The sequence below is a fragment of the Biomphalaria glabrata genome, chromosome 6, assembly GCF_947242115.1.
Source record: "Biomphalaria glabrata chromosome 6, xgBioGlab47.1, whole genome shotgun sequence".
Taxonomy (NCBI): Eukaryota; Metazoa; Mollusca; class Gastropoda; family Planorbidae; genus Biomphalaria; species Biomphalaria glabrata.
The window spans coordinates 12,953,419-12,970,985 of record NC_074716.1 but is presented as its reverse complement, the minus strand read 5'-3'; the positions used below and the strand labels follow the sequence as shown (position 1 = coordinate 12,970,985).

The 17,567-nt window shown below is 39.7% G+C and overlaps 1 protein-coding gene across 1 annotated transcript; it reads right to left on the bottom strand.

Moving 5' to 3' along the window:
- Positions 1-137: 137 nt before the first annotated feature.
- LOC106052138 (uncharacterized) lies at positions 138-17,343 on the bottom strand. Its single transcript, XM_056032562.1, has 6 exons — positions 17,311-17,343; positions 14,529-14,700; positions 12,377-12,431; positions 10,986-11,034; positions 9,463-9,490; positions 138-8,393 (listed from the first exon to the last, which is right to left on the bottom strand). Exons 1-6 carry the CDS (start codon positions 17,327-17,329, stop codon positions 431-433), a joined length of 8,286 nt encoding a protein of 2,761 aa, XP_055888537.1. The 5' UTR covers positions 17,330-17,343; the 3' UTR covers positions 138-430.
- Between the last annotated feature and the right edge of the window lie 224 nt (positions 17,344-17,567).

Below are 17,567 nucleotides of genomic sequence, written 5' to 3'. Positions count from 1 at the left end.
AACCAGAATCTATAAGGAGAAAATATTAACATTAAAATAATTATTTGAAAAAAAAACGACAACATTTGAATGTAAGAGCAGAGAATCTCAGTGAAAGCGAAGAGAAATATGGAGTTAATACAAACACATATAATAGTTACATGATATTTCGTGTATATTTATTTTCCCTTTTTTTTTTTAGTGATGCAAATTGTGCACATATCAAATAGATTTTATACTCCTTACTGGATGGAATAAAAGATGTAAATCTATGACTATGAAATGGTAAATGGTAAGGTGCACTTGTAAAAATAACAATATTGCGAATCTAAAATGTATTTTATAATAATTGTTTTATAATGTATTTCTCCTATGTTAGTTGTAAAGTTTATTGATATTGGGATAGACATTTTTAAAATTGAAACTAATTTTTCATGAAACGAAAATCTGGCTAGTCAGGTGACGAGTACCACTCGCTAGAAGTTTCACAGTTACAAGCTCCTTGCAGCTGGTAGGCTGTGGACACCAGCTGTCGGCTTCTCGGGTTCTGTTCTAAAGGAATAATAACATCGTGCTGAGATCGATGATTCGTTTTCGCGTGGCGTCTAATGCAAACATCCTGCTGACTTTCTTTTTCATTTTGGCATTCGCTAGTGTATTTATCTTGATGGCTTTTGCTTACACAATCAACTCGATGACTTTTGCTCAGATAATCACTTTGGCATTCGCTTGTGTATACATCTTGATGGCCTTTGCTTACACAATCAACTCGATGACTTTGGCCCAGATAATCATTTTGGCATTCGCTCGTGTATTCATCTTGATGGCATTGTCTCACATCTTCATCTCGGCTGTGGCGTGAATAGAGATCTTGCTGGTCGTGGCTCAGAGACTCGTCATTGTTGAGTTGGCATTGTCTTATAAAGTCTTCTTGCTGATTTTCGATCCTGTAGAAATTTGGAAAGGGACTTGTATACTCATCTTGGCGACATAGGCCCTTAACGCCATCTAGGCTTTCAATCACGCAGTCATCTTCGATCACGCAGTCATCTTCGCTTTCGCTCTCAAAGTCATGTTGACTTTTGCTCATATTGTCATCTTGTTGGCTTTGACACCTACACTCATCCACTAGGCAATGGCATATAGTACAATCTTGCTTCCAGAGATTACCTGAGTTTTTTCCGTTATATTGCCTTAAGTATCGCTGACCACTAACTAAATAGCTACATTGTCTATCATTTTCATTTAATTTGCCTTGTCCCAGAAGGCCATTTATTTCCCATTGACTGTTTCGGTTATTTCCCTTATATCCGCTTGTATAGTCATCTTGCTGACATTGACCAAAATGGTTGCTTTTTATGCCGTCCTTTGGAGCTTCTTTTGCATCGTTGTGCTCGTCACGCTCATGGTTCTTCTTGAGCAACCAATTATTGTGGAATGTCTGGTTAGCTTTGTTGTAGATCTCCAAAAGATCACGATAGAGAGGCTTGTTGTTTGGCATCTCTCTAGGAAATTGACTCTTCTTTTTATGAGAATCAACAAGCCACGAGCATTCATTATGATTGAAATAAGACTCGGGCTTTTTCTCATGTACCAAGTTCAAATGATTTCGCTCATACGGTACTTGTCCTAGATCTCGAGAGTGCACTGAATGGCGGCCATTCGAAACATTAAGGCTTGGGCGAATGTCACGTTTAGCTGCACATTGCTCTTCTTGAATAAACTGATCATTTTTGGCACATTTACTGCGCCCTGAAGCAGATGTGACGTAGTTATTGGCCTTGGAAACTTTGGCTTGACCTAACATTGGCTGTTCATAAGATTTAACGCAATATTCGTTTCGGGAGCTTGTTGGTGCACTCTGTTGCGTATCGTCACTTGCCATGCCTTTTTGACCGTTAAGGGAAGCGGAAGGCTTGTACCAGTCAAAGCTGACATGCGCACCTGCTGAAATGTTTTGCTGCGAGTTAACGTCTGGGTTCCGTTCGCGGCTGCAATCGCTTGATGAGTAACAAGCTCCAGGCTGCACGGAATGGATTCTTCGCGCTTCTTTCCTTCTTTTTGTTTTGGCTTGAGATGAGTAATTGTCAGACGTACCGTCATTAGAAGGTTGCGTGTTTTTATCTTTCCTTGCCTGACTGTCATGGTGACGTGTCAATAACGATTTTTCATCGACCGTTAAAGTCATTCCATCGTGTTCATCTCCCAAACACATACCAGGAGTATTCTGAAGTTTATTTGTATTGTAGTTCACATTATGCAAGCAACCAATAGCTTCATTCATACCGTCACTGCACTTAAAGCAGTAGTTGGGTATATCCGAGAGACCTTCTTGGCAACTGTTTCTACCTACCATCGGTCTAAAGTTGGCGCTGTTGTTCTTCTCCAAAGCCGAAAAGCATTCAGTCTTCTTTTGGGCTTGTGACTGAAAGCAGCTCTGGTTTTCAAACTTATTTCTAGTATAACGCAAAGCTGATGTCACATATTTGTTATTGCCTCTGCCGCGAAACTCTACCCTACGTAAGCTCCGTCTATATCTGTCGAAGTCAACGGCGTCCGTCGAGTCATTTCGGGACGATTCTATCTGGTTTAGCTTTTGAGATTCAGACGGAATCTTTATATGGTTCTGGTCTTTGTTTGGTTGGTTAGTTGGTGTTTGCACGCAAGAAAGTTGGCACTCGCCAGATCGTTGCTGCTCCTCGTTGTTAGCTTGGCGTATAGCCTGGATCACTGCAGGATTTTCTTTCAAGTTGATTCTTCTCGTTTGTTCAGCCTTGCAGTGTGAACCGCCCGTGTCAGTCCAGAACTCCAAATCCTCGTTTTCATCTCGTGAGACTTGTACGTTTTCTTTTTTTGGAACTAGACGAGAAGGGCTCGATTCTGTTCTCCAGGCAGGCTTAATGTCATCTTTTTTTGGCACTGGGGATTTTGTGAGGGCAAGCCTGCTTAGCTGTTCAGACTCTATGTTATTTGGCGTTAGTTCATCTGTTTCCAACAAGCGGCCGTTGTCTTTGATAAGAATGCTGGCTATGTTAATAGATGCGTTTATCTGGTTACTAGATTTATATGGCTGCTTAAGATAGCTGCACATTTTGTTTTTACTATTATCTATTATTTGTTGGCTGTCTCTAGCTTCATTGTCTAAATATACTTTGTTGGCCTCTATTGCACGAATATTTTCTACCACCATCGGTCTTTTGTGACTCGGCTCGTTTTCTTTGACTCTGTGGTTTGTTTTCGCGATGTACAGTTTGGCTCGATTGCAAATCGCTCCTATAAAGGCGTCAAGCTTGTTATCGCAGTCCTGCCCTCTGACTACGCCCACGTTGCACGTGCTTTCAGCGATGGCCTTCTGGCTCGTCGCGATGTACTTCTGCAGAGAGCCGAATGTCTCTTCGTCTCCGAGCTCGTAAGGGCTGGCTCTCAACAAAGAGGAGACATCGTTGATAAGTCGGTAGTCTCGAGTGGAGCCATCAAAGTGAACCTCAGTCACGCCGTATTCTGACCTTAATATTGGCGACATCTGGTTATATCGTTTCAAGCTTGCAGGCGGGGATTCTTCTGGCTGTTGGTAATTATTAATTTTTAGTACTTGTTTCTCAACGTCATGGTAGTTTACATAACTGTTATGGGTCGGTTCACTCCTAACATAATCGTTGAAACCTAACGGGCGTTTTGAAACTGGGCTCAGTTCAGTTTTAAAAGATTTCAAATTCACAGTGTTCTCCATCTCGTCCCGTTTTATGCTGTCTCTACTGGTCTTCTCATTGATGTCTGCGTCTTGGCCGATGGATGGACTAACACGCTTGTAATATGTTGGCTTCTTGTCAGCCACAGGTTTGCGCGATTGGCTGTTTAGTGACATCATCTCAAACTGATAGTGGTCAATGATGGACTTTCTGTAGCCCGCTGGGCTGACGTCTATTGAAAGCTGTTCATATATATCTTTAGACAGCATCTCTTTTAAATATTTTTCCCTCAGTTCGTCTACGTTGCCTAGGAGATGTCTAGGGACGGATTCAAGAGCCACATTTACGTTTCCAGCACGTGGCCCCAGCGCGTTTTTGTTGGGTGGCGGTGTATGCTCAGGCGTCTTTTCTATCTTCGAATGAGCATTAGCCGTCAGCCAAGCATCAAAGTTTTCATCAACTCCCTTTTTTGGGCATTTTGAATCCCATTTCCTGTGTGCGTTTTTGTAATGACCAACGACATGCTTCTCACTGGATTCCATGTCTTTCAATAGTTTTCTGGGTGTTGGGGATTTGTTCATGCTTACTGGGGACTGAACTCTTTGCATTTTATGACTTTTTATCTCTGTCTCAAAATTATTTGATGGTATCCATGAGCATCTTTTCCTAGAGAGGTTGGAGCAATGGGACAATGTCCTTGCTGATTCGTTGTCACTTGTGCTGATTTTGGATAAAGAGCTTTCGAAGATTGGAATAGGAACATTTTTAAATGCATCGTGAGCGTTCTGGTGCTGTAAACTGTCATGATTTGAGATGTTGAAAGTATCCAATATCTGCTCGCCAGCGCCAGTCCTTGACAATTTTTTTCTTTTGAAATTATCTTTTGGGCTCTTCTTAGTGTTAAAGCTTTTCTGACGTCTAGAAAGTAAAGTGTCTCTCAGACCTGCCATGATTTCCGAAGCCTCTTCTGGTTTTGCTATAGAAATACATTCGAAGCTGCTCAAGGAACTCTTAGAATGAGAACATTGAAGCACTGGACGCTGAGGGCTGAGTGGGACATTGACGACTTTGCGACCCTTCCCAAGATCGCCTCTAGTTTTATTCCCTTTTTGGTCGAATTGTGCTGAATGCGAAGTCTTTGACAAAATCGTGTCTACATTTTTTTGGTTGTTGCCTGGGCCAAGCGGGAGCTGCCCTCTGGTCACACCTTGAGACGCGGTCTTGCTTCTAATCCTCACATTAAACGACAAGTTAGAGGAAGCTCTGAGGTTCAGCTTAGTTGGAGGAAAGCAAGTGGTGGAATTACTGGTGACAGAATGTGGTGTGGTCAGTTTGATTTTGCTTGGCGATATTACGTCACTCGCCATCGGACTATTTTTTTCGGACATAGAGTAATAATCTTTATAAGTAACGCAGGTAATGGGAAAGTAGTCACTTTGAATGGAGCTCTTCATCGTCACGTTCGTATTAGTAACAGAGTTGGCAGCAGGGGATTGACAATGAGCCGGGTTAGTTGACTCAGGATGAGAGAGGGCTTCGTGGAGCTTTGGAGGAATCGAAACGTTCGTAGTACTTTCATTTACGACTGTAGGTTGTTTTATAGTTTCAATTGTACTGGGAAAAGGCGTTATGGTCTTGTCGGATTTGGATATCATGTGACGGAGGTTATCTTCCAGAATTCCCAATTCATGCCGATCTTTAGCTCTCCCTTGTTCAACTTTGTCGTAATCTTGTTTCCTCTTTTGTACTTCTGCCTTTGCTCCGAAATGGTGAACTGAGTTATCACCCTTCTTATCTCGAACACTAGGTGGTTCTTGTCGGTAAGACATAGTTTTTCTTAAAGGTGGCTTAACTATTACATTTCTTCTTTCCCCCAGCTTTGCAGAATTTCTTACATTTGCCAGGACCTTATCTTCAGCGTGAAGAAGCTGGTCTTCATTGACAGTTTTAGTTTTCTGTTTTACTCTTTCATTATCTTTTTGTTTTGGCTTTGACTCTTCGACTACAGTACATTCGCTGCTGTTGTCACCAATTACAGCCAAATTATCTTCGGACATTTCTGGAATAGTTGAAAATCTTTCGTTTCTCAGCGTGACTTTGTTCAGTTTTTGATGCGACCTACGAACAGGTGACCTGGAGATCGAAGGAACGTCACGTTGTTGCGCCTTCACCGTTCGAAAAATCTTCTGCTGAGTCGACGGTGATGCATTTTTTACAGCTGCCCCGTAGCTGTTGGACAAAGTCGATGATCTATTAGGGTGAACTGTAGAAACTCGAGTGTGGCGAAGAGTTTCATATTTATGACCTTTATATGCAGGCTTTGCCGGAGGTTTCGTTCCCCACTGCCCCTTCACTTGCTGTAAGTTAGGCTTTATTGGCAGTGGGATTTTACTTTTCTTTACCATAACATTTTCTTTAGGTCTTCCACTATGAACCCAAGAGACATCATCGGACGTCGAGTCGGGTTGTTGTAAATGAAGATTATGTTTAAAATTTGCACCAAGGTCGCTTTGCTTTACAATCTCAGGCTCAACGTCGCTGAAGGATGAACTGCTGGAACTAAGCCTGATATGGGATATTATGACAGGTTTGGCGCGTACCTTATTGCTTCTGTAGTGGGGTGAACTCAAATGGGATATTAACTGACTACTGCTGTTGCCCGGATTCACTTTGACGCTTAGAAAATCTTCCTCCTCATGAAAGCTGCCTTCCCTTGCGACTTTCAAGTCCACATCACATGACTCATTGTCGCTGTCGTAGTGGAAGTAATACACTTTCTCCGCGCGTTTGGAGTTACTGCGCTTGCCTTTCAGAGTGGTGTTAAAAGGAGGAGAATCTCTCGCAACGATGCTTTTATCTTTCGGGCAGAGCTTTCGGGACTTGCACAAATTGCTTCTTCCTTGAGTTGGGAAAATCGAGTCTCCGATTGGGTTGTTAAGCGAAGAAACATCGAAGCGTGTTGAGTTCATTGAGAACGGATCGTCACTCACATTGCGGCCGTTTTTTCTTTGCGCACTGTTGCTAACCTTACCTTTTGCCTTGTTTGTGACATCTCCAGGTAAACGACTATCTCTTAAGTGGCGCTCATCGATTACTTGTCTCAACTGCGTGGGGTTAACTATAGTATGTTGAGCGCCCTGTCGCACTGATGTTGCCGGGAAGGCATGAAAACGCGCAGCTCGTCTGTCTGAATAACGAGGCGAGTCAGGCGAAAGAGGATTCATGTTAGAGGAAACATTTCTGGCGGCGATGAAGTTAGGTGCTTGATGTTTGTTGCTAGTTCTTATGCTACTTCTATTAGCCTTGAAGTTTTTTTTACGATTGAGAAGAGATTGGCTTCTAGAGATGACTGGCCGATTTGGAGTGGCTTGGTTGATCTTGCGCAAAGCATTAAAGCAATGCCACTGCTCACGCACAGGTGGTCTAGCTATGTCACCACTTCCTTTGTTGGGCTGTGTGCAGTGTTCACCTCCAGATTTGGGGATTCTCACATTCGTCTTACTTCTCATTGAAATCGAGTACCCAGCGTTGACTTGCCTCATGGGGCTGTTGTCTTGAGCGTGGCTGGGCAATCGATACACTTTTGGATCTGCACATATATCAACAGCCTCACGGACTCCCTCAATACAAGCATCTTCTCTTGAGAAAGAGCGCTTCCTTTTCTTAGCCATCTTGATTTTGTATTTGTTATCTAATTGTTCCATCCTTGTCTGCCTCACATGGTTACATTGCTGAGCATCCGTTGGAGATGTGACGTATACTTTGTAGGGAGACAACAAGGGGTTAGAGTTCAGCTCACTTCTGTTCACCTTCTCGTCACCCACACCACATTTTTGTTTTTTGCTAGCGTTACTTGCTACGGAGATTTTACTCTTCTGGTAGACTTGGTGTGATCGTGGGTTGTGAGAGTGTAGTCTGCTTGACGTCTCGTTCCGCTTTTTAACGGTCTTAGATAACGGATCATACGATGGTGTGTTTTCGGGAGTAGATTCCTGGCTAACCAAAGGGTCATTTGTCAAGTTTATGTACGAATGCACTGCCTGAAGAACAACAGAGGTTTTGCCATTTGTAGTTGACTTCGTAGTATATTGTTGAATGGTCTTGCCTGTATGGAGCGCATCCTTTTTATTTCCTTTACCGCAACCAAAAGCTTTTCCCGCAGTCATTTCCTGCGGACGAATAACAGCCTCGTAATCATATTTCTTGATACCTTTATTGACACGCTGGAAGCAAGTCTTGACCCCTGGTCTGGTTGAGCTCACACCACCGCTGAAGTCGCCCTGAAGTAATGCCACTGTTGCCTCTTCTGCTGTGAGGGTAATTGAGCCACGTATGGACGTTGACATGGAAGAAGAACTTTTCCCCGAAAGTTGAGACGTGGTCACGTGACATCGATTTGACTGAATTTCTTTGTCCTGTAGCCGATTCCAATTGGAATACTGTTCATGTGGCATTTCTTTTTGGATTGTCTGACTTTGTTTACCGACGGTAGCAACAAAAGCTGCCGGGTCGGGATGTTCTAATTGTTTTCGGCCAGCGCTTAAAATATTCGCGCTCTTGAAGTTATCGTCATCAGACTGAGACCTGTTTCCACTGACATTGAGTCTTCCAGCATTGTCCCTTTGCTGGTCCAGGGGCGGTTCCACGAGTTTTTCCTTAATACTTCTTCGATTCAATATGTTCTGGACACTCATCGCTTGACTTCTGGAACTTTTATTGGGTAAGCTGCAACGGTTTAGTTCAAACAACATTATTTTGGCAGTCAAAAGTTTAAATTTTTGTAAAAAAATAATAATTAGATAACTTGTTTAGAGTGGATCATTTCCCTACCATTTCTTAATCTTAATGTCGAGCCAAGAACGCTATCATGTCACCACATTATTAAATTCTTGATGTTTTAGACTCAGATGTATCGGGCTCAAAACCTGCTAACATAGAAGTTCTATGACGTGATTGTTTAGACTAGAGAGATGTGATCAATTAAATGTTTCCGCACAGAGGCGGTCTTAGCATTGCAAGGAGCCCCGGGCAAGTATCATATCAGGGCTGGCGGTAATAAAAAAATTCTCTTTATAGTAGGCGCGTGGTTTGGGGCGGCTTCTCCACTCGCCAACCCTTTAGACCGCCTCTCCTCTTATTCCTACCGAATTACTTATATTTAATCTGTATGATGCTTCCCTCCTGTTTTATTGTCCAGGAACAGAAATAGTGCACTCATGTTTAGGTTTATATAGAGGCCTACTGGTTATTTCAACGTTAATATTTTAGACCTCGAAATCGAGATTCTATTACACTGTATTGCCCCTCCCCCCACCACCAAGCATACATTTATCTCGTAAATTCTAATTTCACCCCCCGCCCCAATGAATAAACCTACATTCAAAGTCTATTTTTTCAGATTATTAATTCAGTATCTAAGTATTCGATAGGCTCTATATTGCGTTTTGGCCCAAACATCCCCTCGTCTCTTTTTAGTTTTGAAACATGAAATTTTCATGAAAGGTTTTCTCATCCTATAGAACAATTCGAGAGGTACAAGACAATTCTAAATTTATTCCACTCTTTACACTTGACTTTTTTTTTGTATGTTATAAATCTAGATTTTACAACTAATTTACACAAATTGTTTAAGAATAACTAGAAAGACACACAAGTAAAAAGCTACTCTGAGTGAATATTTGTGTGACTCCAATACTCCTGGAAAATGATGGCCTATTTTCGTTTTGTAGAGAACTATAGCTATATCTAGTTATTAGTTTAAATAAATACAATAAAAACTAATTGTAATTCTTACCAGCTGTCATTTGACCTACTTCCGCTGTCTGTGGAGCAGACGTGCATAAATTAATAATGTCATGACAACAAAGTTCTGTTCAAAAAGTGTTTATGGAGATTTGTAACAAAGGGAGAGCAGATATAGCATTTTGTTTTAAATTAGAAACAAAAAAGTATGTCCTTCATTGCTGCGCATGGGTTCAAACCCTCGTTTTATCAACCATCAAAATACATTTCTCTTTAGAGACAAACTTTTGATTTGATTTTGATTTTAGGCATATCGGCACAATTTAGGCCATGTCGTGCCTGCAGTCCCTTAAGGACTACTCTCTCTCTAAACAACAAGGGCCAAATTCTATACAGTCATATCATTAAAATCAAGGTCTATTCACAGTTAAAATAGTAAAGGTAGTAAAAATCTAATTATTTGGTAAAAATCTAATGTAAATAGTACATGTTCACAAATTCATAAATAAGATCTTCGTAGATAACCCCACTTCCCGGATAAAGCCCAGTACCTTCCCAGGGTCGACATTATCAAATAGTGTTTTTAAGTTAGTGGCTCTAAAATATTTCTCCCTGACATCCTGGTATCTGGGCAATCAACTAGGATATGTTCCACGGTGAGGCGAGAGTCACAGTACTCACAAAGTGGGGGCTCGTCTCTCTTCAGCACAAAAGAGTGCGTGATGTAGGTGTGGCCAATCCTAAGTCTGGACATGGTCGAGCTACCACGCTTTGTCAGACCCTTAGATGTGGGCCGCCACCTGACATCCGCCACAACCTGCCTGAGTTAATTGTGAGTCTCAGCCTCCCATCGGTTCTGCCACTCTTGATAGGTGGCAGAGGCAATACTTCGTCTCAGGTCCGAGCAGGGAATTTGGGTTCCTGACACCGCATGACTTTTGGCTTGTCAGAATAAAAAACAATACTTTAAAAAAAAAAGCATACATAAGAGAAAAAACTGCCCAATTACTGACATATATCTCAATACTGTAAAAGATATATTTCCCGTTTCTATATAAAACAAAATTAGTTAATAACCACTAATTAAGTAACGAGTTTTTTTGTTGTTCCTGATTATGTGTTGTCCTCCACAGTGTGTTGTTAGTGTAAAGTTTCAACTTGATTCGAGAGTGGAAGAAAACGTGTGGAAAAAAAAGTCCTTCCAAACAGAAAGACGGAGTGAGTTAACTATTTCTCTCCTAACGGACGCTACCAACGTTGATTCCATCAGAACGTGTTAAAAAATAACGGAGAGAAATAGTTAATATACGCTTGGTAAGAAAAACACAGCTGAGATGAACGTTGGCTGTAGGGTTGCTCTGGCCCGTCCACATAACTGGGGCCGATTTATTGGGTCCCCTTTGTTGAAAATAAAATACATTAAAGGCATCCATAAATAGAGATAGAAACAGAACGAATGAAATAAAGAAAGTAAAATAAAGATCTGATAGAAAATGAGAGATCAATTGAGTGAGAAAGGAGAGTGAAAATGAATAGGAGAGAAAGAGAGAATGAAATACTGAAACACGACCTAACCTTTTTTCATGTCTTGACGTCTAGCCCAAGGCATATAACAAAAGAGGGCCTACAGTAAACAAAAAAGATAAATGTTATATAGCCTACAAATATAACAAAAGAGGGCCTACAGTAAACAAAAAAGATAAATGTTATATAGCCTACAAATATAACAAAAGAGGGCCTACAGTAAACAAAAAAGATAAATGTTATATAGCCTACAAATATAACAAAAGAGGGCCTACAATAAACAAAAAAGATAAATGTTATATAGCCTACAAATATAAGAAAAGAGGGTCTACATTAAACAAAAAAGATAAATGTTATATAGCCTACAAATATAAGAAAAGAGGGTCTACATTAAACAAAAAAGATAAATGTTATATAGCCTACAAATATAACAAAAAGGATTTAAAGTACACAATTACTGTAATGTTATGCATAACCAATTGCATTTACTACGAAAGGAAGTCTACAATACACAAAAATAGATATGCCATATATGTGTATAGGCCTAACAAACGTGTCTACATATCTACATATTATACGCTATAATGTAGACAAATATATGTATAACAAAACAGAGTATACAGAATAGAGATAAAAATATGTTATATATAAACAAATATTTTATAACACCAAGAAAAACATTGAAAATACTTTTTTTTTTTGAAAGACTATAGACATATCTCAATCATGCAACTTACAGAGCGATTAAGTTTCTCTTGATCACTAAAGAATGTGAGATTATAATTTTTTTTTTATCCCGACCAATTTTCCCTTTCTCCCCTAGTAAGAATCCTGGTTAACCAAATCTACTAGACTTTATAAATATTCAAATGATAGGCCTTGAGATCTAGTGTTACAAGAGGATTCTCTTGAACATTAATTGATTGAACTTTTTAAGCCATTCTGGAATGTGAAATACTCGAGGACGTTAAGTCTGTTCCAGAGAAATATTTTCTCGTTTTCTATGAAATTTAAGTCCCCCCCCCCCCCAACTGTAACGCTTGTAAAACTTTTCCTACAGCAGCTTTAGAATTTTTAGAAAAATCGTAAGATCCGTTTTCACCCAACAATTATTTAAGGGGACTAAACACAACAAATTTAGCCATATATGTGAAAACTGAAGTATTAGTTTCCCTTGTTGCTATTAAATAAAATAATGAGTTACCAGTAATTAATTGTCTAATTAGATACATTCTTTTTTATTAATGTCTTGTCTATGTCAATGAATAATTGAGCGAAGTTTCAGCCTGATCCGAGAATGGGTGTGGGAAAAATAACGTACCCATTTTTTTACTAGAAACAAAGAAAGACAGTAAATAAGTTATATGACTAATGGGGAAATCGTAACTAGCCAATAGTCCAATGGCACTAAGAGTAAGATAAACTGAATTGCCTAAACAAACCTTTGAAGTGAAGATCCGCTTGATGCAGTGTAGCAGAAGATAAGATACAGCAGCCCTAGAGCAGACGAGAGAGAAAAGAACAGAGCGTGATGAACAAGTAGCCTACCTAGCACTCCTGATGAAATGAGGCTTTATAGGAGGATTTACTGATCGAATGGACTTCATTGATTAAATGGGGTTGTACGAAATTTAATGGGGTTGTATTAAATTAAAAGAGGCTGTACGAAATTAAATGGGGCTGTAGTAAATTAAATGGGGCTGTATTAAATTAAAAGAGGCTGTACGAAATTAAATGGGGCTGTACTAAATTAAATGGGGCTGTATTAAATTAAAAGAGGCTGTACGAAATTAAATGGGGCTGTACGAAATTAAATGGGGCTGTATTAAATTAAATGGGGCTGTATTAAATTAAAAGAGGCTGTACGAAATTAAATGGGGCTGTACTAAATTAAATGGGGCTGTATTGAATTAAAAGAGGCTGTACAGATTAAATGGATATAAGCTCATTGAATAGAGCTTAAGTAATTGTTTTTTTGTTTCATTTGTTTTGGGTGTTCCTTCAGAATAAAAAAAAATGAGTTGTGTTATGCTCTTCGTTAGGTTTTGTATTAGTAGCGAACTAGTTAACTTCAATTAGTATTAAACATAATTAATCATCATAAATAGTCAAGATCAAAGCTTTTAAAACGTACAAACAGCCTACACGAAACAGTGACCTCCTTAGTGACTGTCTACTTAGTCTTATTTAGTGACCATCTTGAAAACAGGTTGATGCTGCTCAACCTGGGATGTAGATCTAAATTCCACTTGGAAGTCTGCCGTTTGGTGTTTGAAATCAACGTAATGAGCACTTGCTGGTGTCATAGCGCAGGAAATGGGAAAGAGGCGGTTGAACTAGTGCTAGACATGAATTGGTGTGATATTAACAACATCGGAGGGGGAACAAAATGTAAGCTATGTCTGTGTCCATTGTTTTTCTCGTGGTCTAAAACGTCTTTTGTTTTTCCTTCGGTCTCGAAGGGTTTCCCACATTTTTGTCTGTATGGAAACACTAGATCTAGAATACCCCCCTTACCACTGTACATTTAAACAACTAATTAATACATCCGAATGATCCGATCTTGAATTTAAAATACAAGTGTACATTGAGGTCCTGGAAGATTTTAACTTTTAAGAATGTAATGAAATAGAAAAACAAACTTATAGTCATAAATATAACACCATTCTCAGACTTTATTTTTCAAGTCTATTAAATCAACACTATATTTATAATTAAAATGTGCAATATAAAATCTCACTAAAACGAGTTATTTTTTTCTCGGGACTAGTGTTAACTACATAATTATTAAGTGTTTTCTACACTAGATAAGTCCATCCTGAAGATTGAATAATGTCATTTTACTCATATTCAGACATGGATTAATAAGCATCATTTTCATCAAACTCTGTTTGAGTGAGGGCTTTAGAGGTTCAAATCCTCCTCTTTTTTTTTGTAGTGCAAATATGTCATCATACAGGTCGAGAATTTTTGGTTTTCCCAGACCTGTCGAGACGGAGATCTGGGGCAGTCAAAAGGAATTTGAGACATGTTTACCTATTCTTCCCAGCAGCAGGGGCACCATGAGTCGATATTCGGTCATACCCTTATAAATATGAGCCAACGGTACAATGGCCTGGCCTACACTGTATTATAATAGGTTGCTCAGGTCTGGGCCGCTTCCGCCACGGGGAAACGCGTTCAGGGCGCCTCGTGTGCTCCCAGACTCCGCGGGATTTTTGGGACTTGTATCAGCGCTCAAACCACTTATCAGTTTCTATTTTTTTGGATTGTAGCTGAAGCATGATGGAAACTCACAGCCTGCTCGGTAGTTAGTGTTAACTGGTGTTAGCCTTTCCTGGTGGGACAAGGAGTCTGCAATGGTATTGCCAGTCACAGGTATGTGACTCGTTACCCACTGCATTATTACTGGGGTGCCGCCGCCCTTCCCCTTTTCTTGTCAGGACGTCGCAGCTCCCTTGAGATTGAGAAACGCCGGACTAGCGTATAGCCTACTTGAGTTCACACACACATAATTGGTAATGTCGAAAAAAAACCCCAAACAAAAAAAACAACAACAAACAAACAACAAAAAAGAAACATCTAGTGACTCACATAACTATGTAAATTGTGGCGGTAATGGCCACGGCCATCCAGCGAAGAACATTTTCCTGTAACGGCGTCTTGACAATGTTCACGTCTGCTGAGTGTTCGGCTCGTTTCACACCGTCAAATAGATAGGACATAAGGTTGTCTCCCATCTCGCCCATTCTTTCATTGGCTCTTGCTGATAATGAGACAAAGAATCAGTTTGAATACAATATGGGACCATGTTACAATAGAATCGGGTTGTGAATACACTCAAATGTTCTCAGAAGTTCAATCTGTTGCCCCAATGTCCTAAGTTTGGCCGTGACTTTCTGTTTAGTGAAGAACTAACAGAATCTTTCCTTATGAACTTATATTTTCTAATTCTTCAAGTAGAGATCATAAAAATATTGAATACAAAATATAGGCTATATCAAGTAAGAATATATAATTCATTCCAATAGTGTATTGAAAAAAATAGACTCAACATGAATCTTGAAACTTATTGACCGAACAAACTTATTTGTGAACCTACGAAAAAAAAACCCTCGTCTCTTCTATATATACATTTTCAAAATGTTCTCGAAAGTTCTCGAACTAGAAATAACAAAGAAAAATCTCATTTGAAATTAGCTCCCTTTAGATGTTTACTCTTCTGTGTAGGATCTTGAATCTTGCAGAAGCCAGTGTATACCGTTTTAATTGTTTTTCAATTGTTTTTTGCTTGTTTTATTTGTGGATATATAACAGTAATACAAGTACGCAGATTTTGTCTTCTTAAAAAAGCACTGCCTTCGCACCCCCCTGCCGTAACGTCGCGCGACCCTTGGTGAGGTATTCCACACAGTTTGCGAAACGCTGCTCCCAGCTTTACATCTCCAATCTAGACAGCAGTTAAAACGCTGCTCCCAGCTTTACATCTCCAATCTAGACAGCAGTTAAAACGCTGCTCCCAGCTTTACATCTCCAATCTAGACAGCAGTTAAAACGCTGCTCCCAGCTTTACATCTCCAATCTAGACAGCAGTTAAAACGCTGCTCCCAGCTTTACATCTCCAATCTAGACAGCAGTTAAAACGCTGCTCCCAGCTTTACATCTCCAATCTAGACAGCAGTTAAAACGCTGCTCCCAGCTTTACATCTCCAATCTAGACAGCAGTTAAAACGCTGCTCCCAGCTTTACATCTCCAATCTAGACAGCAGTTAAAACGCTGCTCCCAGCTTTACATCTCCAATCTAGACAGCAGTTAAAACGCTGCTCCCAGCTTTACATCTCCAATCTAGACAGCAGTTAAAACGCTGCTCCCAGCTTTACATCTCCAATCTAGACAGCAGTTAAAACGCTGCTCCCAGCTTTACATCTCCAATCTAGACAGCAGTTAAAACGCTGCTCCCAGCTTTACATCTCCAATCTAGACAGCAGTTAAAACGCTGCTCCCAGCTTTACATCTCCAATCTAGACAGCAGTTAAAACGCTGCTCCCAGCTTTACATCTCCAATCTAGACAGCAGTTAAAACGCTGCTCCCAGCTTTACATCTCCAATCTAGACAGCAGTTAAAACGCTGCTCCCAGCTTTACATCTCCAATCTAGACAGCAGTTAAAACGCTGCTCCCAGCTTTACATCTCCAATCTAGACAGCAGTTAAAACGCTGCTCCCAGCTTTACATCTCCAATCTAGACAGCAGTTAAAACGCTGCTCCCAGCTTTACATCTCCAATCTAGACAGCAGTTAAAACGCTGCTCCCAGCTTTACATCTCCAATCTAGACAGCAGTTAAAACGCTGCTCCCAGCTTTACATCTCCAATCTAGACAGCAGTTAAAACGCTGCTCCCAGCTTTACATCTCCAATCTAGACAGCAGTTAAAACGCTGCTCCCAGCTTTACATCTCCAATCTAGACAGCAGTTAAAACGCTGCTCCCAGCTTTACATCTCCAATCTAGACAGCAGTTAAAACGCTGCTCCCAGCTTTACATCTCCAATCTAGACAGCAGTTAAAACGCTGCTCCCAGCTTTACATCTCCAATCTAGACAGCAGTTAAAACGCTGCTCCCAGCTTTACATCTCCAATCTAGACAGCAGTTAAAACGCTGCTCTCAGCTTTACATCTCCAATCTAGACAGCAGTTAAAAAGATGATCCAAGGGAAGTAGTCATGATAAAGAAATGAAATGCATTGAAACGGAAGCAGATATTTTGAACTAAATCTAGACCATCAGCTACACACCAACGCGCTGATCTAATTGAGATATCCTCGTCAATCTAAAATATTGATATATTTTACTTAAATTTAAGAGCTTTCAAATATTACAGGATGTCTCCCACCAACACAAGTACCTTTTTTTTGTTCTTGTAAGTTACTTGTATTGAAATCAGTGCTAGATTTTCATTCTACATGTCAATCATACTCACAGTCTTCAAGTAAGAACAATACCCCATGATATTAAAAAAAATCTACATTTGATTGAACTAGTCTTTATATGGTCAATATTCTCTTTCTTTTTTAAAAGTTTCTTGGAATTTTAGTGTCCCTCTTTTGTCTTCGATCTGTCTTAACGCCACCAAAAGTATGAATTTACACAATTTTCTTAAATCGACTCACCTGAATCACTGTCCTAAATAACCAAGATTATAAACTAAATTGCATGAAAAATATTTTGAAAATAAATTTTGAATTAATTACAATAAAAAAGGAGAAAATAAATCCTTCTTTTTGTCGCAACCTTATAAATACACGCAAACAAGAAATACATAGGCCCTAATTCCCATAAAAGACTTCAATCCTTGAAAATATTCACCGGACATATTACCGTTTTGTGTAACGTTCATAAATCGTGCGAGAAGATGCATAGTAAAAGCTCGAGTTGTCTTTATAGACAAGCTGATTAAATCTATTCTTCACTTTAAATAAATTTTCATATAAATTAAAGTTTCGCTTAATGAAATCTTTTGTCGCTGGTGACCTAGTAATTAAAATCTGGACTGTCAACCCGACGGTCTTAAGTCTGAATCTCATGAGATGTTAAGATTTTTTTTTTTTTTTGGACTTGGGAGTCCAACTTTATAT

What these genes read in the sequence shown, in the direction of transcription:
- LOC106052138 (XM_056032562.1), bottom strand. An exon ending in GCCACAATTTACATAGTTAT is followed by an intron (nt 12,432 to 14,528) that starts GTGAGTCACTAG and finishes CGTCTGCTCTAG; the next exon opens with GGCTGCTGTATCTTATCTTC. An exon ending in ACGTCAAGACATGAAAAAAG is followed by an intron (nt 9,491 to 10,985) that starts GTTAGGTCGTGT and finishes TCTGCTCCACAG; the next exon opens with ACAGCGGAAGTAGGTCAAAT.